The sequence below is a fragment of the Danio rerio genome, chromosome 14, assembly GCF_052040795.2.
Source record: "Danio rerio strain M-AB ecotype USA chromosome 14, GRCz13ab, whole genome shotgun sequence".
NCBI lineage: Eukaryota > Metazoa > Chordata > Actinopteri > Cypriniformes > Danionidae > Danio > Danio rerio.
Genome location: NC_141034.1, coordinates 40,689,044 through 40,712,642, shown reverse-complemented (window position 1 = coordinate 40,712,642; position 23,599 = coordinate 40,689,044). Strand labels below are relative to the sequence as shown.

The 23,599-nt window shown below is 36.7% G+C and overlaps 2 protein-coding genes across 4 annotated transcripts; one reads left to right on the top strand and one right to left on the bottom strand.

Annotated features, from left to right (window-relative positions):
* The first annotated feature begins 2 nt into the window (after positions 1–2).
* On the top strand, positions 3–8,943 carry aga (aspartylglucosaminidase). 2 transcript variants are annotated; one of them, NM_001110281.1, is given in 9 exon segments: positions 54–200; positions 278–431; positions 1,811–1,923; positions 3,013–3,125; positions 3,720–3,831; positions 6,744–6,819; positions 7,017–7,124; positions 8,368–8,501; positions 8,598–8,926. In NM_001110281.1, coding segments are annotated over 9 exon segments (1,014 nt in total). In that variant the 5' UTR covers positions 54–97; the 3' UTR covers positions 8,699–8,926.
* On the bottom strand, positions 8,930–21,293 carry neil3 (nei-like DNA glycosylase 3). 2 transcript variants are annotated; one of them, XM_087280419.1, is made up of 10 exons: positions 21,045–21,293; positions 20,854–20,963; positions 16,750–16,881; positions 16,234–16,447; positions 16,027–16,101; positions 15,778–15,944; positions 12,811–12,980; positions 12,327–12,714; positions 10,964–11,126; positions 8,930–9,260 (listed from the first exon to the last, which is right to left on the bottom strand). In XM_087280419.1, exons 1-10 carry the CDS (start codon positions 21,147–21,149, stop codon positions 9,078–9,080), a joined length of 1,707 nt encoding a protein of 568 aa, XP_087136545.1. In that variant the 5' UTR covers positions 21,150–21,293; the 3' UTR covers positions 8,930–9,077.
* Positions 21,294–23,599: the final 2,306 nt, after the last annotated feature.

Here is a 23,599-nt window from a genome sequence, read left to right as displayed (position 1 = left end):
ACACGGAAGTAAATAGGTGCATGAAAAAGCATGTGACCAGGATGTTTTTATACATTAAATAGATATAGGCTAGAACCCGTCGATTTAGTAATGAATCATGATTCAGCGATTATTTATCATTGTTTGTTTTCTTCCTCTAAATCAAGCTTCGCTGCCATTGGTGATAAACACATGGCGCTTTGAGGATGCAGCCGGCGCAGGTCAGACAGTAACCCTCCGTGATTTATATCTGAGGGAAGTTTTGGGTTTAATCGCAGTCTGTTGTTTGTTTCTGTAGCCTGGAAGGCGTTGGAGAAGGGTGGCTCTGTTCTAGACGCGGTAGAGCGGGGCTGTGCGTACTGTGAGCTCGTGCAGTGTGATGGGAGCGTCGGCTTTGGCGGGAGTCCGGACGAGCGCGGAGAGACGACGCTGGACGCGATGATTATGAATGGGTAGGCAACTGTGTATGTTAAGTGTAAGGATATATTATATAAATATACACATACTGTATTAGTATATAATAGGTATGACTTGCCAGGTATGCGCACTCACATTGGAAATTAATAAAATAAGAATTCAAGAAAAATCCAAGTAAAATAAATATCTCTATTATTATATATTAACTTTGTATTATTCATTCATTAATTTAAAATCATTTTATTCATCAGGGGTAGCCACAGGGTAATGAACTGCCAACTTATCCAGCATATTTTTTTATGCAGCTGATGCCCTTCCAGCTGCAACCCATCACTGGGAAGAACCCAAACACTCCCCAATCACACACATTTACTACGGACAATTTAGCCTACCCAATTCACCTATACCAAATGTCTTTGGACTGTGGGGGAAATTGGAGGCACCCAGAGGAAACCCAGGCTAACATGGGGAGAACATGCAAACTCCACACAGTAGTGCCAACTGACCCAGTCAAGGCTCAAACCAGTGACCTTCTTGCTGTGAGGCGATCGTGCTACCCACTGCACCACCGTGACACTTCACACATTCTTATTTACAGTGGTAACTTTTTGCAGATCAATGACAGCGCGAAATAGCCTTCTGTAACGTCTGTGATTATATTAAATAAATAACTAAATGCAACATATATGAACACATACAGCCCCTTACAGTCTCCGATATGTTACCAACTACAGAAAAACTACACACAGCATACATTTAGTCCTTATTTAGGTTCAAAACAACACAAAATATAACCTCTCATCTGTGTCTGTAATCTTCAGCAGCACGTGTATTTGATGTTGCAATCTGGTAATTTTTATCGTAATAATAACACTTTTATTTATTGTTATGAACAGACGGCTTCACGGTAGCCCAGTGGGTAGCATGATACCCTTACAGCAAGAAAGTCACAGTTTCAAGTCCCAGCTGGGTCAGTTAGCATTTCTGTGTGGAGTTTGCATGCTCTCCCCATGTTGTTGTGAGTTTTCTCCGGGTGCTCTGGTTTCTCCCACAGTCCAAAGACTTGCGCTTTAGATGAATTGAATAAACTAAATTGTCCGTAGTGTATGTATATAAATGAGAGTGTATGGGTGATTCCCAGTGTTGGGTTGTAACTGGAAGGGCATCTGCTGCATAAAACAAATGCTGGATAAGTTGGCGGTTCATTCTGCTGTGGAGACCCCTGATTAATAAGGGGGCTTAGCCGAAAAGAAAATGAATGTTCTAAACAGATTTGTAGTGCAAGTAGTTTGATCGTTTACTGCCATTGGTTATACCGAGCTATGGGAAATGAATCAAAATTGAACACAATTGCGGAAAATATGCTTACTTCTGCACTGCAAAATAAGATGAATACTGTATGTTCCATGTTCAGAGATACGATGGAAGTAGGAGCAGTGGCAGATCTGCGCAGGGTCAAAAATGCTGTGGGTGTCGCTCGAGCAGTGATGGAACACACAGAGCACACCTTCATAGTGGGCGAGTCGGGTAAGAAGTGTCTCCATGTCCATAATCACCAAGTAGCTGGTCAAAAGCTCTTGTTGGTGTTTACATCAATTGGGAAGGACGTTTATTCAAAGAGGTCGCTTTAACAGTTTAAAACTCGAAATTATATGTTCAGGGTTCCCACTCTTAGCTAACCCTGACTTTTCACAGACTAAATAGCTGAACATCCATTACCTAAAATTAACAGAAAAACAGGTGGCTGTTGTGCTTTTAGCTTGAATGTCATTTTGCAAAACTTTAATATCTACTATTAGAACAACAATGGATAATTTAACACCGATTTTGGAAACAAATTGAGGTTGTGTGGCTGTGAAGTGCTATTAGTATAGACAGTTGTTTTAATACTCTACATTTAGCTTTTCTTTTATCTTCTTTCTAACACTCAAACTTTAAAGTGGTATTTTCAGAGCTAAAGCTCCTTAAATTGATATTATCTGGAAATATTAGCCTTACAGTACAGTCTAGTGGCTGCATTCGACTTAAGGGAATTACAGTTAATGATCTTATAAAATGGAGCTAAAAATAGTCTAACTATAACAATAGACATCAAGCAATGTGATTTAAATATGGTGTAGAAAATGTACATTTTAATATATTGAAATTAAATTTAAAGCAACTAACATAAATGCCTAATTTTCTGTAATTTGGATGAGAAAAAATATATATGCGTTGAATTTCAATGTCTACTTTTAAAATGCCATGATATTCCATAACCTGTTTGAGTTCTGTATGTAGACATTGCTCAGATTCATTTTAAAGTAAAAAGCACTTTACATTCTGTATTTCCATCCATAGTGTTGTGCCATTTTATTAATTCCATCTGCTCTCTTAATTAAAAGGAATTATTGAGTACTAAACGGCTTTCTTGCTGTATGCGTGGCTGCTGAACATCCACATTACAATAAAAAAAGGCTGAGTAAGCCTCCCTCTGCTCCATTTTTGCTTTTTCCTGTATCTAATGTTTATTTCAGATCGGTTCTACTAGCTGATTCATTTTGTTCAAAACTCCCTTGCCATTTGAAATACAGTGGAACTGAAGAAAAAAAACCCTCTTTCTGTTTTTTCATGCAGCCACAATCTTTGCTCAAAACATGGGCTTCACGTCTGAGGACTTGTCAACTAACAAATCAATAGCTATTTTCTCTCAGTGGCTGCAGCAGAATTGTCAACCCAACTACAGAAAGGTAAGTCCCCAAAAAACTAGCAACTTCTGTGTAATCATCACTCCAGGGTTTACCTTTAAAGTTCTTAAACACCTTTGGCAACTTCAAACATGGGTTTAGGAGATGATCTATGGCAGATAAACCATATCAGTATACTTCAAACGTACCAAAGCTTTAAAAGATTGTGTGGTTAGATACGAATAAAGTTTCAGTCAGTTTTTTTTTTTCTCAGACTAGAAAATATTCACCGTGAAACAACCAATGAATAATGCATAGTGAGATTTATGAAGAATACAGTGGTTGATTCCATATTCTGCTATTGGCACAATCAAAGCCCTATGGAAATATGTGGAAACAATGCTCTGAATACATTATTAATATTTTTTGTTTTTTCATACTCTGATTAAACTGTTATGGTTGTTTGGTAAGTTATTAAAATTTTTAAAAATAAATCAGAAAAGGTGGATAAAACTTAACAGGCAGCAACATGAAGTCAATAACGTTGCTGTGTAAGGCCAATTCTAAAAGATAAATAAATAATTAGCCTTACTTCTCGTCTCAGATCAAAGGATAATTTAGAGAATAATCAGTTCTGTATTCATATTCTCTTTTTAGAATGTTTCTCCAGACCCTTCCGAATCATGTGGGCCATACAAGCCCAAAGCCAAGCAATGGATGCCAAAGCACCCGAGAGGAAATTTTGACCCCAGATCTCATGACACAATTGGTAAATGTTAATCCTTATTTATTCCAAGTGTAACACAGACCAGAAAGCAGGAGTTGTTCAAGTAAACCTCACTCCCCTGGCCTGATGCTAGAAACTGTCTGAATTTTTTTGTCCATATGCCTCTCATGAATTTCACCATTACTGCACTTTAAAGTGACTTAAGATATCTAACAGCAACATCAAACACTGTATTCAACAATATCAAAAATGCTCCTAGAACTAAAATCTTTTGCAGTTTCAGAGGGGTGAACACATTAAATATGGATACTTACATCAGTAGATGTTAGAACTATCAAAAGTTCCTCCAGTTCAAAAGCTGCTAATTTTCCCCTAGGGCAGTTGTCCTGATAATACAAACTCTGAAGTGACATGAGTGTCATCGGAGTACTGCTATTAACAGTGTCGTTATCTAGATTGAGTGGAATACTTAGACCTATCATGTTTTTCTTGATCAAATTGCTTTTAAAGTAGTTGGTACTTGTGTTTTGTATAGAATATCTGTGGCCAGGCACCTATAATCTTTGTTACTGGTATAGTGCCTATTTTGCTGGGTTAGACTGGGTTAGGCACACACGCTAAAAAGTGGGTACGTCTGGAAATGGTCACAGGAACTAAGGGTGCTTTCACACTTGGTTCAATTGTCCCCCCTTGCCACCTTCTCGATTGGTTTGTCCACACCATCTTTTTTCCTAGCGTCTTCAAGCTGCTTTTGTGTATAGCCACAATGCCAAAATGAAAAGACGTATGCACATCGCGGTCATTCTGTACCTTTACTGAAACTTTTGGTTTTGGTAACATACAGTACAGAGAGCGACTTGCATCTATCTGCATCTATCTAAATATTAAAAACTTCCAGTACATAGCGCAATGTCTGCAGAAGTCGTTTGTGGAAAAGACAAGCAGACATCATCACTGTTATCACTGGGTCAGTCTTGTCTATCACTAAAGTAACATTTGGTGATACACAAACACACATGAATAAACGGCGATTCACTTCTGCCATTTTGTTTAATTGCGTTCATACAAGTGAACCAGACCAGAGTTTGCAAGAACCGTACCCCAGACCATCTCTTTTAGGCCGACTCGGGTAAGGTTTGTGGGTGTCTGATCGAGTTCAGAAGACAATTACACTAGCTAAAATGTACCAAACTCTGACGTCAAATGAACCTGGGGTTCGGACCAAAAGTCGTGGTGCAAAGCACCCTAAAGCCCTGCTCACACTGCGATTTCAGCCATGATTTTGTCATCTGAGACAAATCTGAAAATCCTAAAAGATTCCTGAAATCCTAGGCGAACATCTGTGCTCTTTGATCGTTTGACATGTTCATTGACATGAGATTTTTCCTCCTATGAAGTTCTGGAAATGTCAGAAGATATCAGACACTTTCCTGCAGTGTGACAACAGATGTGTCAATCCAAGAACCAATAGGAGCTCGGAATTTATCTAAGTCAAATGACCGCAGGGAAATGTCAAAACCTTCCTGGCTGGTTTTATTATTGAATCATGCCGCGTGCACAATTGTTTACGTAGTTTACATTTGCAGCGAGGAATCATTTCAGAACATAGGATAGTGAAAGTGTTAGGGGTGGATGATGTCAAACTCTGTTTGGCTCATTGTCTTTTAGTCTGACTTTATGACAGCTGAGATCTTACAGTGTGACATGGGTGCCATGTTTTTGCAGTTTGACATGCTACAATCATATAAAAATAAATAAAATTTAAATTTAAAATTTGCACAGTGTGACTCGGCCTTAAGGCTACTTTTGAAATCTCAGTCTTATTCTGGGCATACTACATTTACTATGATTTTACTCTCACATAACCTATTGGTATTACTTCATAGCCATTCAGGAATGTACATGGACCTCATGTATTGTTCTTGGGCCTCATACAAAAGTAAAGTATCCACCACATGCACATTTTAGAATCCCTCTGGAAGAAGTAAATCATCTGGTTACTTTTATCTTCTCTATTACGAGTACTTTTATTTCAGACATACATTTGTTACCAATATTTAAGTAGAGAGGCATGTGATCTCATACACAGCCAATGAAAACATTTAGTGCAAAAAGTCCTTTATAGTGCTAAGATCAAAGTGCCTTTCATGGCAAGTAATTTCACTCGATGGTCATCTTTGAAATGGCTCTCAGGCAGCATGCTTGGACATTCGGTTTGAATGGGGAAACATCAAATTCTCTAAAATTGCTTGCCAAGCTTAAAATTAAATTCATATCATAAATCACCAATAAAATTAAACAAATACTGTCTAAATCTGCAGAAAGTAAGTCATGTCTGGTCTGAGCCCCTCCCCCAGAGAATCATCAGTCTATATCGATCTATGATTGGCTCCTGTACTAGGTGGTGGCGCTTCATTCGTCATATTGACCATTACACTTTTCCCTATTCAAAACTATATGAGTGACACATCTTGTGTATTCTATAGTCTTTGCTAAGACCCAGTTGGGAGTGAGGTTGAGGCGAGAGTTTAGGTCAGTTATTAGAAGTGAGAAAACTTCTTGGAATTGATGCCAACAGCTGCTGTTTTTACTGTCCATGCTAATACATGCATCTCCCATTTTTTGAAGCGCTGATATGAATCCGGCTTAGAGCCAAGAGAGAACATTAGGGGTTACATAAAGGCTTGAAATACTTTTGAAATAATAGTTATATGGTAAGACAAAAACGATCAGTCTTAAGACAAAGAAATCTGTTGGTGCAAATGTATTTTTCTGCAAGCAGACATGGACTTGTCCACAGAGTACCAAGCTCATTAGTTTGAATTTGCAAAATGAGAAGAAAGCGCGATAAATGGGCTTCATGCCTTGAGGACATACTTGCAAACCGCTGCTTTGATTCAATTCATTGACGCATATGATCCTAGTTTAACATTCTAACTGTTTATTTTGATTAGGTATGGTTGTGATCGGAAGGAAAGGACAGGTAGCTGCTGCAACATCCACCAATGGAGCAACACATAAGATACCAGGGTGAGCACAACAAACCGGTTACTAAAGTTTGTCTCGGGTGTCCTGTTGAAGCCAGAATGCATGAGTGTTTAAAACTGGAAGAAAAAACAATCTCTTCAGCTGAGATTTAGCTTTGCTGTTGTTCAGTACTAGCAGAAATGGCTTTCCAGTCCCTTGTCAATAGAGCTTTACTAAAGTGTATACATGCTGATGTGTAGCCGTGTAGGTGATTCACCAGTGGCTGGAGCCGGGGCTTATGCTGACAGCACAGTCGGTGGAGCGGCTGCCACAGGAGACGGAGACATCATGATGCGTTTCCTTCCAAGGTAATTATTATTCTTGAGATGTCATTTTATTAGTGTCTGTCTGCAGACAAAAATCTTTATGAGCTGCCTTGATGAATTAAAGATTTAGCTCATGTCAAATAGCTTTTGTTTACTGCAGCCTGTTGATGCTGCAGTTTCTATTTGGACCACAAGGGTTGAGGTGGTTTTACAAAATTCTCTAATATTGTTGTTCTTTTATAGGGCTCTATACTGTATGGTTGTGTGTTCATGAAACTATTTAGTGTGTTAGTTCCATAGACTGTAAAAGATAAGGATGCAGTATCCGTGGTCGCCCATAGGTTTCTTAAGAGATCAAATGAAGCTACAAGTGGGCAAGTTGGGTCATCTCTCCAACCAGGGGTACCCAAACAAGGGCAGACGAATCTTGAGCGGAGCTGACAGCGACCAGCAAGACCTAGCTGTCTCTCAAGTGCCACGTCCTAATTTATGCAGACTTAATATAACTTAATATAAACAAAATGGATGAGTTATAAAAAAAAAAAAAAAATCAGCCCCCTCACAGTTGTCATGAAGGGTAATATTAGCTATACGAGTCAAAATCGTTCTTTGTACCAGGCTGTAAACACCTTTTTTTTCTAATAATGGCCATTTTAACAGTTGGCTCAATAGAAATGTGCCTTATGAAGCCAGCCCTGGTGGAATTTCGAAGAATTGCAGTTTCAGTTTCTTTCATATTAGCTTCAAGAGAGAGAGCAGGAGGTTGCCGCTTGGTTAGTTCACTCCCACCGACCCAGAAAAAGCTTTATCAGGATTAATCGGAAGCATGACAAGAAATATATTACCTGTGTAGTTTCTCCATCAAGTTTCCCAGTACTAGGTTGTGGCTGGAAGGGCATCAATTGCATAAAAAATAAAATATGCTGGAATAGTTGGCGGTTCGTACCGTTGTGGCGACCCCTGATAAATAAGGAACTAAGCCGAAGGAAAATTAATGAGTGAATAAGTTTATCCATCAAGTTAATTATCTCTAGAACAGAACTCCAGTTATCAGATTATATAAATTTGTTAGCAGTTTAAGAAATAAGTCTCCGTTTGTGGTCCAAATAATAGGATTCCAATGGGTAATTGAATTTCAGGAATGTCATTTGACATTTGGCTTACAGTGGAAATCCTGAAATAAATCAAAAGGCATGTGGCTTTAGAATAACACCTGCCTGAATTAAAAAAAAAAATAGAAGTGTATTATTATATTAAATACTTTTATTCATTAATTTGTTTCAAGTTTTCTAGCTGTTGAGCTGATGAGAAATGGAGCACAACCCACTGTTGCCTGTCGGACAGCCATTAACAGAATCAAGAAGTATTACCCTGATTTTTTTGGAGCAGTTATTTGTGCTAATACAGCTGGTGATTATGGTAAATGCTAAAGCTTGATTATTTTTCTTACTCAGACTTAGCATATGAAGTTATATAATCACGAAATGCTTTTTTTTTTTTTTTTATTGTCAAAAGGTGCTGCTTGTAACAAGCGTCCCGGGTTCAGCCAGTTTCCCTTCATGGTGGTCAACCCACTGACAAACCAGCCCGAATTGCATACAGTGAACTGCTTTTAATTGAAACCATTTTGTTGTATACTTGTATACTATGTCTTGTAAATTTGATTCATGTATCATTGAAGTGTATATGCCTTTTGATCCAAAGTGACTTTGCACTTTTTAAAATACATTCCTAAAATGTTTTTAAATCTGCTGAAAGATCTGCGAATCAGATTAAGCTCTTGGATGTTTAATACTGTATTTGAACTGCTACATGTTTCCAAATAGACCATAATAAATTGCCAATGATTTGTTTTTTAAAATAATCTTTTATTACAGATTTACTATGACAAAACACACACTTATGTTTTCATCATCTCAACATAAAAAGCAAACATAGCTTCAAAAGCTTTTTAATGCATTTGAAAAGATGTCATGTCCAACTCACGCTGTGGACTCAGCAGCCAGGCAGAATTGAGATGCCAGGGCCATTTTCAGCCCACTGAAAGAAGTTACACTGCTTGCCCATTTTAACTGGGCATGTGTAGAAGTTGCGGCCATTATTGGGTCCCAGTTTCAGAACGGTTTTCATAACGGTCCGTTTGCCATGATGACACATGGGGAAATGCAGGTCTGCCCACTGTTGCAAGAATCACAATTGAAGCAATTGCAAACCACAAATTAGTTATCAAGTTGATTTGAAAACAGTTGCAAGAACAATTCATAAAACTGACTGTACAGTTAGAATGTTTGACTAACCTGTAATAACCTTACCCTACAGTAAGCATGTTTATCAGAAGTTCAAGATGTTTCCGAATGTTAAGGAAATAGGAAATACAATACCCAATACTTCATCTTTTTATATTAAATTTACACAAGTGTTAAACTCAAGGGTGGCTAAACTTTTTATTACGAAGGGCCAACAACTAAACTTGATAGAAGGTTTTGGGCCAAAGTTAAATATAGCAAACTGTAGGTGCGTCCCAAATTGCATACTTATGCACTATATTACACTAGTAGTATAAATACTGTGTATTCACTGAAAATAATAAGTGGACTTTAAATACCCAAATGATGCACTTATTCAAATGGTAAAATTAAGTGTGGAATGTTGAACACTTCACACACTCAACAGCTGTTGCTTTGCTCTTGTAGTGAAGTAAAATTTATTTTGGATTGTGAAAGCAAAATTCTCCTAGGAGTGATTATCCCACCACCTGATGGTGAATGCGGTTATACTCATGGCAGGTATTATTGGGTAGTTTGGTCATTTATTTCACCAATTTGGCAACCGTCAAACGTTGTCTGGGAAATGGTTTGAATTTTCACTTTGTAAAACAAAAAAAAACATTAGTGTTTCATTAGGAACAACACTACACATATACTATGCTTTTGAGTGTGTAAGTGCATGTGTGCCATTTGGGACACAGCTTGTATTTCATTAAATTTGCGGTGGGTAATTTCCTAATATTTAAAAATAATTTAAATATTACTTGAAATAGTATTAATGCAGTAAAAATGATAAAGTTTCATAATGAACTTTTTACAGTAAAAACATACTGTAAACGGCCCCATTTATAACGCAATGGAGTTCAATGTTAAATACACGTCAAGCTGCCTTGATTTTCTTGCTGATGTCTTATGCAATTTCCTCTACCCATCAGGTGACCTTATTTACATTGTAAAAACATTCTAATCATAAAACATGTCATTTTAGTAAGCTTTTTCTTTAGTCAACAATAACAAAACAAGGTTTCGTTAAATAAGAAATGTCAATCTCTGTCAAAGGCATTGTGGTCCAAATTAAAGGTCATCACATGTAAGATTTCTGATGGTATGATAACCTTGGATGAAAATATCACGGATGTTGGCGCCAGTGGTATAGTGGTTAGTGCTCGTGGCGATCCAAGATTGATCCTATCACAACCCTTCCTCTCTCTCTGCTCCCCATGCTTTGCTGTTAATACTCTCTACTGTCCTATCTACTAAAGGTGAAAACCCCGAAAAAAAATACAATAATAAAAAAATTCACAGTATGATAGGTTCATGATTGATGATTGCTGCTCTAAAATGTTCTATTTTAAAATGTTAGGGTAAAAAAATACTCTATACAATAACTCTATATATAACTCTATGTGTGTTTACCTATGTGTGTTCCAAGCATGCTTGGAAGTAGCTTGATAAGTGATTTTTTTTTCAGATGTTTTCTAAATCGTAGACTGACCAATGGCTTGTGATGTGGAGATACTGTTGCCCTAAAAATCTAAATTAAATAGTCGTAAAAACACACAAAATACTTAAATATACCTTTATAAAGCTTTTAATGCAAAAAAGGTTTCTTACCTCAAAGAAGTTACATTGAGTTTCTCGGGGCAGGGAGCAGGTGTAAAACTGTCTGCCTTTGTTTTCTCCTTCCTTAGTGACCACTCTCTGGGTGCATGGTCGGTGATGGCTTTTGCAGCAGGGGGTTGTGGGAAGGGAAGCATTATTACTTTGTTGCGTGGTCCTGCCAAGTTGTGTCAAAATAATAGTTAGACAAAACCAGCTTTTTATTTTACAAACTGCTTCAAGTAATTGTTCAGCCAGACAGTCTTTAATTTTTTTATGAATTACAGGATTTTCAACCTGTAATTTGTTTTGCTTCAAATACACATGATGATAATTTGAAGAACGGTTTTGTCAGTACAAAGTGGGGTCCAAAACAACATCACGATTAAGAGAATAAAGGTGAAATTAGGGTGGAAAATAATAGTTTTCATTTTTAGGTGAATTATAAATGTGTTAGTATAAAATCAAAGTATATACATATTTATATATAAAGTATATAACATCTCCTCATAGAAGGTTCATTTGTATATTTGGGGGTTATATTAACTGCAACTGCATAGATTATACTAAACAAAATAAATTAAAGCGAAGATGAAAAATAAAAAATTAAAACCAACGCTTTATGGTTTTTGGTGGAGGTAACAGCATTTAAGTATAGAACTGCAATCAGATGTACAATAACACTGTGTAATCTTCATTGTAATAAATAAATAAACAATTAATCTTCGTTAAAGTGGCAAACGTTACATTTCTTGTGCCCAAATGGTTTAAAGAGCAACTATTTTATCCCTTTTTCAAGGTTTAAGATGTCTTTTGTGTCTCCAGGATGTGTCTGTAAAGTTTCAGCTCAAAACAACCTTCAGACTATTTATTTATAGCTTTTAGAATTTTAAAAGTTTCTACTTTGAACACATTTTAGCTGTTTTTGTTGCCTGTGCCTTTAATGCTAGTTCTCCCTGCTCACCGTTCCTATGTGCCTGTTAGAGTGTGCCTCAATCTCCACCTCGGCTGCGTTAGATAAATAGCTCAGTGACAGACATGAAGGAAGCAGATCTCACATAACGTTTGAGTGAAATACTACAGTAAGAACTTTCCCAATGATTATTTAATGTATTTGTTGTTGAGTTAATTAAAGCCTTTCTGCAACAATGACTCACACACTGCATGTATTTAATGGCAAATGTGACAGGACACAGATTAATAACTTAAAATCTTACAGGCTTAAAAAAAACATCCACATAAAAAATTTCATATTATAATTATAATATTATTTCATCATAAAAAATTAATTAGTATTTTTTTGGTAACATTAACTTATAAAATAGCAGTATTTCATTTATACATCTCATCACTGGCGAAACTAACTACACTTGCTTACCTTGAGGAGATGTGCTTCATGTTTCCTCCAGAAAACGTTCCATTCGTGGTTTTCATTCTCTTGTTAGGCTGACTGTGGTCTGTTGGAGATTCTCTCTTATAGGGCTCATTGCCTTTGAATTGCATCCCACTCACGCCATTACTGGGACTCTTCCGCTGCCAGTTGCCGTGCGTGCTCAGACCTCTCATTGTCTCTGGTGTGTGTGCCTGGCTAATGGCAGGACTTGAAGGAGAGTCAGGTTTTGCACTGAGGCTGGTTAGCACTAGAGTGGTTGTCCCAAATGCGGCCCTGCGATTCATCTTTATTTCCTGCAGGGGTTTGCTAAAACTGTTGCAGGGGTAGCGGATCAGGTCTGGACTCAAAGGTGAATGTTCCAGCTTTTGGGGCTCTTTAAATGAGAAGAGAGAAAGATATAAAAAGATATTTGTGGATGTGAAGTATTTTTGAAAAATGTTCTGTACTAATACTTGCATTTAAAGCTTACCATCTGGCCTAGGGCTCATGCAGGCATCACAATGCTTGTTGAAAGGCCTATTGATTAAAGTGCAGAGGGAACATGTCCATTCTTCCTCTTCTCGTTTGGCCACATGTTCGCTGCTGCTCATTCCTCCTTGATAAACCCATCCAATCAGACTATTACGAGTTGGGAGCTTGCTGTCAAAGTGAAAAGTAAATGTGTGTATACATATACAAAACTACAATGGGTGAAAAAAAAAATCAAACTGCAGTAGTTCCTGGAAGTTTTCTTTCATTTTCTTTTTGGCTTAATCCCTTTATTAATCTAGGGTCGCTACAAGCGGAGTGTTTTAAGCAGCGGATGCCCTTCTAGCTGCAACCCATTACTGGGAAACATCCATACACATTCACACACATACACTATGGAAAATTTAGCTTACCCAATTCACCTATACCACAAGTTTTTGAACTTGGGAAAACTGGAGGTTCCCAAAAAAAAAAAAAACACACGAACACAGGGAGAACATGCAAACTCCACACAGAAATGCCAACTGACCCAGCCGGGGCTTGAACCAGCAACCTTCTTGCTGTAAGGCGATTGTGCTATCCACTGCGCCACCGTGCTGCCCTCCTGGAAGTTTTCAATACTGATAAAGAATTTTGCTGAATGTGTTTGTGCGGTCATCCATAAATATTACACTAATTCAGTGATTCTCAACCACAATCCTGGGGGTCACCAGCACTGAATATTTTGGATGTCTTCTTTCTCGGTCACACCCATTTCAGGTCTTACAGGTCTCTGCTGATGAACTGATGATCTGAATCAGGTGTGTAGGGTTAAGGAGACATGGGCTGCTTCTGAAATCACCCCCTTTTGCTTTGCGTCTATGCGTAAGGATAGACACATAGACACAGCTTTGAGACAATAGTTTTAATATATTTAACCTGCTTTTAACATCCTTGAAATAATACTGCTATCGATCAGCGCCACCTCCTGGACTAATCTTTTAAATAATGCTATCTAATAAGAATGAAAGCAACATTTCGCGAGTCATTTACCATTACCGTGTGACGGCATCTTGTGCTATTTAAATAGAGCCTCGTCATCGCTAAAATCATCAATTTCTCTTATTTTTCAAATATAACCAACTCAAACAAATGTAATTCACCAAAATGTTTGACACACACACACGGACACACGTACTGTCCCACTAAAAAAGTGATTGAAAGACTGGCACACAAAGTGAAAATAAAGTGGCATTTTGAAAAAAATCAACAAGCAAATCAGGCAGCAGAGTATCAGTAACATACTTTTATTTTTTTGGAAATTGCTTGGCTTTGTTATGTATAGGCATGGGCCAGTATAAGATTCTGATGGTATGATAACCTTGGATAAAAATAATCACAGTATCGCGGTATGATTACTGCTCTAAAAAATATGCTCTTTTTTTAATGCCTGGGTAAAAACAAAAAGGTTTTTCCTCTTTGAAAACAATATATTTTATTTTATGAAAGATGCATACTATTTTGGAACAGTAAATATGTCTGGCTAAATAATACAAATGAATCATTGACTTCTGCTGTCTTCATTAGGGTGAAAAACACAGATTTCATTACAACTTAAAAATGCAATTTTTGGATATCTTTTCTGCTGAAGATACTGCTGTCCTAAAAAAAATATACCTTGAAAACCATTATCACCCCACGCCTAGTTACTTGCCTGTTAAGTTTCATGCCAGTAATATGGCTTGCTTTATAATGCAGTGATCTATTGCGTGTGTGTGCATTGAAGAGCTGCTGAGCACAGTATAACAGCTGACAGGTCGAGAACACCGATCTGATGGCAGACCCTGAGTTAGGAGAATGTTTTTTTCTCACGCCTGAACTGAATCTGACAGAAGTTTAATGGCTTTAACACACCTTTCCGCATCAAAGTTGTGGATCACAAAAACACTAGGTAAGCCACTAAAAACAGTATTGACAACCATTTTCTGACCAAGATTTACCAGTTGTAAATGCTGTAAGCGGAAGTTCTAAGCATCCTATCGGAAGACGCTTGTTGCTATAGCACCCTCCATGCATCAATGAAGAAAAAGGTCTATAGTCTGCTTAAAACAGTATGCGAGCTGAGATTCATAGAATTCGAAAAACAGTATTCGAGAAGTACACGGATGACGTAATTCTTCCAGCGAGATTCTGAAGTGTGCATCCAATGGACACTATGCTATCCCATGATGCACCGCAAGACAATTTATGTATGTGATTGAAGCAACGCAACTGACGCAGGTAGGTTACGTGATCATGACAAAATGGTGGATGTAGTACGTTCGAGTTTCATTCATACTGTATAGAACATGCTTTTCAAGTAGTACATTTAAATTCAAATGCAGTACCTACTGAGTAGTAGGTGTTTTCAGACGCAGCCATGGAAAATGTGCAGAGCTGGTGGTTCTTCAGGAATGTGGATGAGAAACACTGCAATAGTTGATTGTTGGCAGTATGTGCCAGTCTTAATGGGATAGTTCATGAAAAAAAAAACTGTAATTTACACACCCTTATTCCAAACCTGTTTGACTTTCTTCTGTTGAACACAAAAGACAGTTTCTTAAAAGTGGAAACCTGTAACCATTGAATTTCATAGTATTTGTTTTTCCCTTCTATAGAAGTTGATGTTACAGGTTTTTAGCTTTCTTAAAAATGTCTTCTTTTGTGTTCAAAAGAAGAAGAACACACATAAGGGTCTGAAATTATTTGAGGGAGAGTAAAAAACATTTTTTGTGTGAACTATCACTTTAATTTGTGATTCACTGAATCAATTACTTTAAAACAGCTGATTCATTTGTAACACAATATATCTCAATATTAACTTCGTTCTTAGTTCTCTGTACTTTTTATTTACCATATATATTAGAGGTAATAATTAAACGTAATAACATTTTACTTTATTTTGGCAAAGCGATTGATGATTTGAGCTATGAGTGGAGGTGCATCTCACCTGATGTTCACTTCACTCGGATCACCAGTTTGACAGCGCTGACAGTAGTATGTCATCCTGCCGTTGTCTCCCAGTCGACAGACAGTGACAGTTCCGCTACACTGGCCACAGTTTGGACGTTTGTACACCTTGTAATGCTTGTAAAGTGGAGACCCATTCTTTCTACACTGTTTCAGAAACAGAAATAGAACTCAAATGTGACAGAAAAGGTAAAAATTACTGACCAGAAAAATGTAGAGATTTAAGCACCTTATAAAACAGAAGAGTGAAGTCTCGCGTCATCTTCACAAGATGATGAACTTGTTCGTCTGTCAACTGACTGACCTTAAAAAGCACAGAATACAACAATAGCTTAAAGAATTATTTTAAATAAAGTAAAAGAAAGCATCCATTGAACTGTAACATCTCTCAGACAAACTGACTCTTTTGTGTTGGTAAAGCACAAACAAAGTGTACCTTGACAGCTGGGTTAAGGCCACTATCAAAAAGCGCTTCATTTTTAATTATGTTTCCAACACCAGGCAGGACAGTCTGATCCAACAGAACATCACACAGCATCCTCGCTCTCTCCGTCTTCACAGCTTCCACCGCCCGAGAGAAACTAAACTTGGGCGAACAGATATCGAGAGCCTCCATGGCTCTTACTTTCTGCTCACAGTCCTCTGAGAGTCTAGGAGAGGCAAACAGAATTACACTTCCCCTGAGGAGTCAGAATCTTTGAAGGTTCAGTGTAAAAAAGAAAAAGAGTTCAGACTGTCTGGATCATGGCGAATTAGGATAGTCTGGAATTTAATCCCCCGTTTCTGAGGTTGGGAAGTTGCCGACTTGATGAGCTGACCTCATGAAGATTGCACATTAGGATAAAATGCATGACTTGGAAAGACTTTCAATGATGACGCAACCGGATCCGGGATTAAATCTAACATTTATATCACGAATATTGATAGTCTGAGCTATTAAAAGGAATTTTACCTGATTTCCACAGTTGTGTCAAAGAAACAAATGGCATCGTTGGTAAGCTGAATAACAAGGACTGGAGGCTTTCCATTCAAGTCTTTCTTAAGAGGGTTTATCCTCATAGAGCCATTCATGCCGAAGTGTAATCTAAACCAAAACATACATGAAGTGAGTAGGGACACTTGATATAATCTTTTCAGCATTGACATTGTTATGTGCGCATTTGTAATCGTCACATTCATGGATGCGTGATGTCATGTAGGGATCATAGTTGACCAGGTTTGAGAATTAACTGCAAAGTTTAGTTCATTCGTAACATGGACAAGATTTATTAAATGCATGTGCCACTGTTTAGCATGCCTAGCAAGTTTAAATCATCCTTCATTACTGCAACATTAGAGCAATTCCAGCGTTATGGATTTGACATTTGTAGTAAAAAATTAAAACATTAATTCACAGAGAAAGTATAACAGGGCTCAACAATAAGGACTGACCGATGGCCTGGGGCCAGCATGAGAGACGCTTGGGACAGTAGACAGGAATTATTACAGGCTTGATTGGGACAGTGCTGCTTTGTCACAAAGTTTAATTTGTCTGCGACTATTTATCAATTGTGTGCATTTTAAGCTAGTGCTTTTAAGTCTTTAAATGCTATCTTCTCTGTGATATCGTAAACACCATATTGTTTTTCGGTTCCTCTTATCTGATTTGATGTATTGAACATGTATTTTTTTCCCGTAACCTGGTAACAACTAGTACAGCGAAGAAATGGCAACATGGCGGCAACATTATATTATAAGGCAAAAAAAAAATGTGTGTTTCTAACGTCTTGGAAGCAGACATTTACATGGGGACAGCACGACAAAAAGAAAAAAAAAAGAAAAATGAAGTGATGTTTTGCACAATTTGCCGTCAGTTTAACAAGTCAACCAACTTTTGTTAAATAAATTTGAACTGCAAACACATATCTGCACATTTTCCATACTTTTTTTTTTGCATAACGCTTAGAATTTTGCTCATTACACATTTATCAACATTTTTAAAAGTATTGACATTCTAGATTCACAGACATATTTTGACACATTATTTAAAATATGTGGCTAAAAATATCTATTAACTTGTCTTTTTTTCTTGTTTTTTTTTTTAGTGGGGCCAGTGAAAATTTTAGCAGGGCAAGTAAAAATTTGAACCACTGGCTTGATCGGACCAGTAGAAAAAGTCCTTAGCGTTGAACCCTGTATAAATTAACATAATAGTGAACCATGTTCATATTTTTCAAAACTACAAACCACAGAGTGGTTGTATGAGATCAGAAAAACACCATAACATTTTATATTTTAAATATAACCAAAAAGATAAGAGTTGGCTCACTATAGAACAAAAATGTTTGATTTTGTTTCATATTTTTTGCAATTATGAGAGAAAAGCTTTGTTCTGGATGTGACGTCTCTCTGTTATGGATGTGGCAGATTTGAAATTGGCACTTGTGTTACTTTGGTAAATCAAATATAATTGTTTGAAAATAGAGACATTGTCTGACAAACAGAGACAAATGTCAGGCAGACATTTTTGAACATTTTTGCAGTAAAATACAAGTCTACACAAAAACACTTTGATAGGCTTTCGCTGTTTCGGTAAAAAACGTTTTGTTTACAGCAAGGTTGACATTTGCAGTGAATTGCTCATTACAGCTTATAGTTCACCAAAAACATTACGTTTACTCAGCATTTACATAACTTCAAGCGGATTTAAACCCCTATTTGTTTCTTTGTTTCTTTTTTTTAATACAAAAAAGATGTTAGGAACCAATAACTATTGACATACATAGAAGAAACTAACACTATGGAAATGGTTACAAGTTTCTGACATTCCACTAAATTGTGAGGAATTTTTATTTATTTTTGGATGAACTATCCCTTAAAGCACTGTTTATTTCATTTGCATCTTTGCTCTATTTGTCTATGCTTATGATTTAGTTATTATCTGCGTATGTACTTCCTAACAAAATCCCCACAATCATTCTAAAATAAAATGATTTCTAAATAGAGCTATGAAAGCCTTCATGTGAAGTACACAGGGAAAAAAATGCATGCAACATACACTTCAGAGAAAGACAGACAGACAGACAGACAGACAGTATAAATTTGCATTTGAATGTCAAATAACAATCACTTAGTTTCAAAACAGCACTTTGAGCCCCAGATGAAAGATATTAGCTAGTAACATCTGCCATATTATCAATCACGCAGACAGTTACTCTCAAAGGACATACTGCTGCTAATCTCTCCTGCTTGCTAGCGAGCAAAGTCAGCTCAGAAATCAGTCACAGAGAGAATCTAGCTAATGACACATTGCAGAGCACAACATAACAAAAAATGACTGCAGTTGCTTAATATACTGTAGCAGGTATTAATAATTCTGAAGTTCTGAAAGTCTTAAAAACCCTGTATTCCATTCCATCAATAGCAGAACTGTTGTTCTGTTGCAGTTCTGAAATAGCAGAACTAATGATTATCATAGTTTACATTAATTTTGACTGAAAATGCTATTCAGTGTCACAGATTTACAAGAGTTTACATAGCAAAACATTTTTAATCTGATAAGATATTTAAAAAATAATCCCAGCACATCCCCAAAAGGCTGTCATTTTAAATATTTACACTTTGCCACCATCCTTTAAGCTCCTAGCTTTTACCCATTTTTCAACAAGAACTTTTGTATTTAATGTATAGCAAGATTTTGCTAATTACTTATTCATTTATATACGATCACCGGCCACTTTATTAGGTACATCTTACTAGTACTGGGTTGGACCCCCTTTTGCCTTCAATACAGTCCTCATCCTTCGTGGCATAGATTCAACAAGCTACTGAAAATATTCCTCAGAGATTTTGGTCCATATTGACATGACAGCATCACAGTTGCTGCAGATTTGCACCACATTCCAAAGGTGCTGTATTGGATTGAGACCTGGTGACTGTGGAGGCCGTTTGAGTACAGTGAGTACAGTGAACTCATTTTCATGTTCAAGAACAGTTTAAGATGATTGCGCTTTATGACATGGTGTGTTATCCTGCTGGACACAGCCATCAGAAGATGGCCCAAAGTTTGCCAAGAAAATATCCCTGACACCATTACACTACCACCACTTGAAGGATGGATCCATGATTTCACATTGTTGATGCCAAATTCTGACCCTACCATCTAAATGTTGCAGCAGTAATTGAGACTTATCAGACCAGACCAACACTTTTCCAATCTTCTATTGTCTAATTTTGGTAAGCCTGTGTGAATTGTAGCCTCAGTTTCCTGTTCTTAGCTGACAGGTGGCACCCACCTGTGGTCTTCTGCTGCTGTAGCTAATCCGACTCAAGGTTAGATGTGTTGTACATTCAGAGATGCGCTTCTGCATATCTCGGTTGTAACGACAGTAAACATATCTCGGTTGACTACAGACAGTATTTAAGTTACTGTTGCCTTTCCAGTATGGCCCTTCTCCTTTGACATCAACAAAGGATTTGCATGCCCAGAACTTTTTCAGAGCATTCTCTGTAAACCCTAGAGATGGTTGTGCATGAAAATCCCAGTAGATCAGCAGTTTTTTAAATACTTAGACCAGCCCGCCTGGCACAAACAACCACGCCACATTAAAAGTCACTTAACACACCTTTCTTCCCCATTCTGATGCTAGGTTTGAACAGCAGCAGATCGTCTTGACCATGCCTACATGCATTGAATTGCTGTCATGTGATTGCCTGATTAACTGAGAAATTTGCATTTACGAGCAGTTGTACCTAATAAAGTGGCCGGTGATTGTATTTACATACGCTTTCATTAGATTAATACTCACAATGCTATATTTAATTTTCCTCATTTCTATACTGTTACCCTTTATATGCCTTTTTTACAATCAGCCCTGTATTGCCAATCATAACCTAATTTTCATGACTTTGGTGTCTTTCAGATTTAAACAGGGCTCTGGGAAGCAAGCCAAAAAAACGAAAATCACTCTCCCTGATGGAGAAACTCCGTTAGCCCATGACAATCAACAAATCACAACATAAAATGATAATTTTTAAACACACAGCAAAGAAGAACTAATGTGTGTTTTCTACTCACCTCAGAGCTCTGACTCCAAAATACATGAAGAGCTGTTTCCCCAGAGTCTCCACACCTGTGAACTCACCGCCCGTAAAACTCTGGAAAGAGCTTCTGCTGCCGTCATCTGACTGAAAGAAAGAAAACACGTAACATCCAGATGCATATCATTAATCTGTATCATCAGCTTAGCTACCATGCTCTAAACTTACTGTTGTTTTGGTTTCGTTTCCTTGTATGTGTAAAACTTTCTGTCTCTTTTGAACTCTTGCACGAATCTTCTCTCCGTTCAAAGTGCATCCTGGACCTTCGACCATCACGACCTGCTGTAGTTAAGTGTCTTTACAAACAAACTAAAAAGCAAAATATAATCTGATATTAAAAAGATCGCTAGCATCCCAAAACCCAACGAGAAGTGAGCAGTCGCTGAGCTGAGCCCGCCAGATCAGTAATTTAAATCTGCGCAAATACGCATGCGCCAATGACTCGTAACTGCAGACGTCATGACGTAAAAAAATGACATTTCTGAAACTTGTTGTTTACATGCTTTTTAAAAACAATATAGTATTACTAGGAACCGTTACTAATCCAGAATCAGTTAATACCTATATTTGGTGAAATGTGTTTGTTATAAAGAAAAATAAAAACTATAAATTAAGAGCAGCTGTTCCTTGAACTCTCTACCCCTCCTGCTCTCACATTGTAACAGTATTTTTGATAATTTAAACAGGGAAAGTATATGGTCCATATAGCAAAAGTGTTTCCTTATAAGTAAGGATACTCATTTTTAAAATGATTATCACCATTTTAACGTGGCCTCTATATGAGCTCATTTGTCCCATCTTTGACAGCATGCCTTCATAAATTGTGAAAATAACCAATGGAAGAAGGCTTTAAGAAGAATAACCAACAAAATAACCAATAAAAGAAGACATTTATTTTTTAAATTGACAAATTCTGATTGAGGAAATAAGCTGGACAGTTTGTTATTTGCATATAGGCTACAGTTTTTAATTTAAAACAAGTTTTAACAGATTGAAGTATTCAAGTATTAACAGATTGCTAATTTTTATTTTTATTTTTTGCAAATTTTTAAATTTTTTATTAGATTTGCTTATTTTTTATTGTTTTTGTTAGTTTTTTTTATGATGGATTATAATAAATTAGCATTTAAAAAATAAGTATTTTTTCTTTTTTTTTAGATTTCTAAAATTCTAATCTTATTATATTATATTTAAAATTGTAATGACTTATACAGTTTAAATGCACATTTGTAAAGAAACATGCAATTTTGTAAATAAAAAGATAGTTTGATAAACACTTTGACAAAAATGTAGGAAGTCAAAAGCGGTAATGATAACCATCCAACAAAATACTCCAGCACAAATTAGGGGCTAAACTGTAACTGAAATGCAGTATTTTAACCACATAAATTGAGACAAATAAATACAAAAACGTCCACTTTTTGAGAAAAAAGAACCACCCCTTTTAACAGGCTGGCTATGGGCCTGAATATGTATAGGAAATCTAATAAATCTATAAAAAAGTCTTATTTTGCCCTCTTCACTCTCAGTTTCTTTATCTATTTTGTGTCTATCCTCTGATCAGTTAACCTATTGACATTTCTTTGTTTTTTGTTTGATTTTTTTTTTGTTTGGTTTTATTTTTTTCTCTTATTTTTTTCGTCTTTTTCATTCTTTATTGACACCATTGTAAATAATGTAATGGTTATTATTGTAAATGATGTGTACCAAATGTATCTTTCTGTTATACAATAAATGTAAAAAAAAAAAAAAAATGAAACTTGTCATGTTAACATGTTTCATCTCTCTGTTCTTGTAGATGTTTTGGCAATAAAATTTTCATGTTAGAAATGAACTTCACCCTGAATGCACAGTATGTAATTTATCATCTGATAAACTTAAACTGATTGTCTTACTGTAAAATATAAAAGCTTTTTTCATTGTAAATTTGTACAAACTTAGTACAAGAATATGCATCTCACTTAATTATTAACAATTCATTAATTTTCTTTTCGGCTTAGTCCCTTTATTAATCTGGGTTGCCACAGCAGTATGAACCACCAACTTATTCAGCATATGTTTTAGGCAGAATATGCACTTCCAGCTGCAATTCGTCTCTGGGAAACATTCATACACACTCATTATGGAAAATTTAGCTTACCCTGTTCACCTGTACCGCGTGTCTTTGGACTGGGGGGGAAACCAGAGCACATGGAAGAAATCCATACGAATGCAAGGAGAACATGCAAACTCCACACAGAAACGCCAACTGACCCCACCGAGGCTCGAACCAGCGACCTTCTTGCTGTGAGGCGACAGCACTATACTGTGCCACTATGTCGCCAAGTAAATAAGTTGTACTTTTTAAATGTATTGTACTAGAAGCACACATGACATCATAATCCTATTTGTATTAGTGTCCCAAATTTAAAGTAAAAATTTAAGTTAAGTGTTCTTAGGAGCTTACCTTTTATAGACCTTTTATGCTCAGAAAAAAATGTATATGATACAACTGAATGTAAGAATAGAGCTGTGTTACATTGTTGTTTTACTTTCAACCCAAATAATAAACATTGGACATGTTATTTTTTGCACTAGACATTTTGTATATAAACTTATTTAATATTCTTTATACTACACAACCAACAAAATCACAGCATTTATGTGATATCCCTGAATTCATACAGACTTTTCTATTCCCCAAATATCTCTTTTTGATATCCAAATCCTGAGCTGCAGTAAGG

Bases quoted from the DNA above. Each gene is read 5' to 3' on its own strand.
- aga (XM_087280666.1), top strand. The intron at 3,832-6,743 runs GTAAATGTTAAT...TATTTTGATTAG, and splicing joins CAGATCTCATGACACAATTG to GTATGGTTGTGATCGGAAGG. The intron at 8,502-8,597 runs GTAAATGCTAAA...TATTGTCAAAAG, and splicing joins TAATACAGCTGGTGATTATG to GTGCTGCTTGTAACAAGCGT.
- neil3 (XM_087280419.1), bottom strand. From the start codon at position 21,149: ATGGTCGAAGGTCCAGGATGCACTTTGAACGGAGAGAAGATTCGTGCA. The intron at 15,945-16,026 runs GTGCTTAAATCT...TTTCTGAAACAG, and splicing joins TCACTCTTCTGTTTTATAAG to TGTAGAAAGAATGGGTCTCC. The intron at 9,261-10,963 runs GTAAGAAACCTT...TTCTTGCAACAG, and splicing joins CTCAATGTAACTTCTTTGAG to TGGGCAGACCTGCATTTCCC.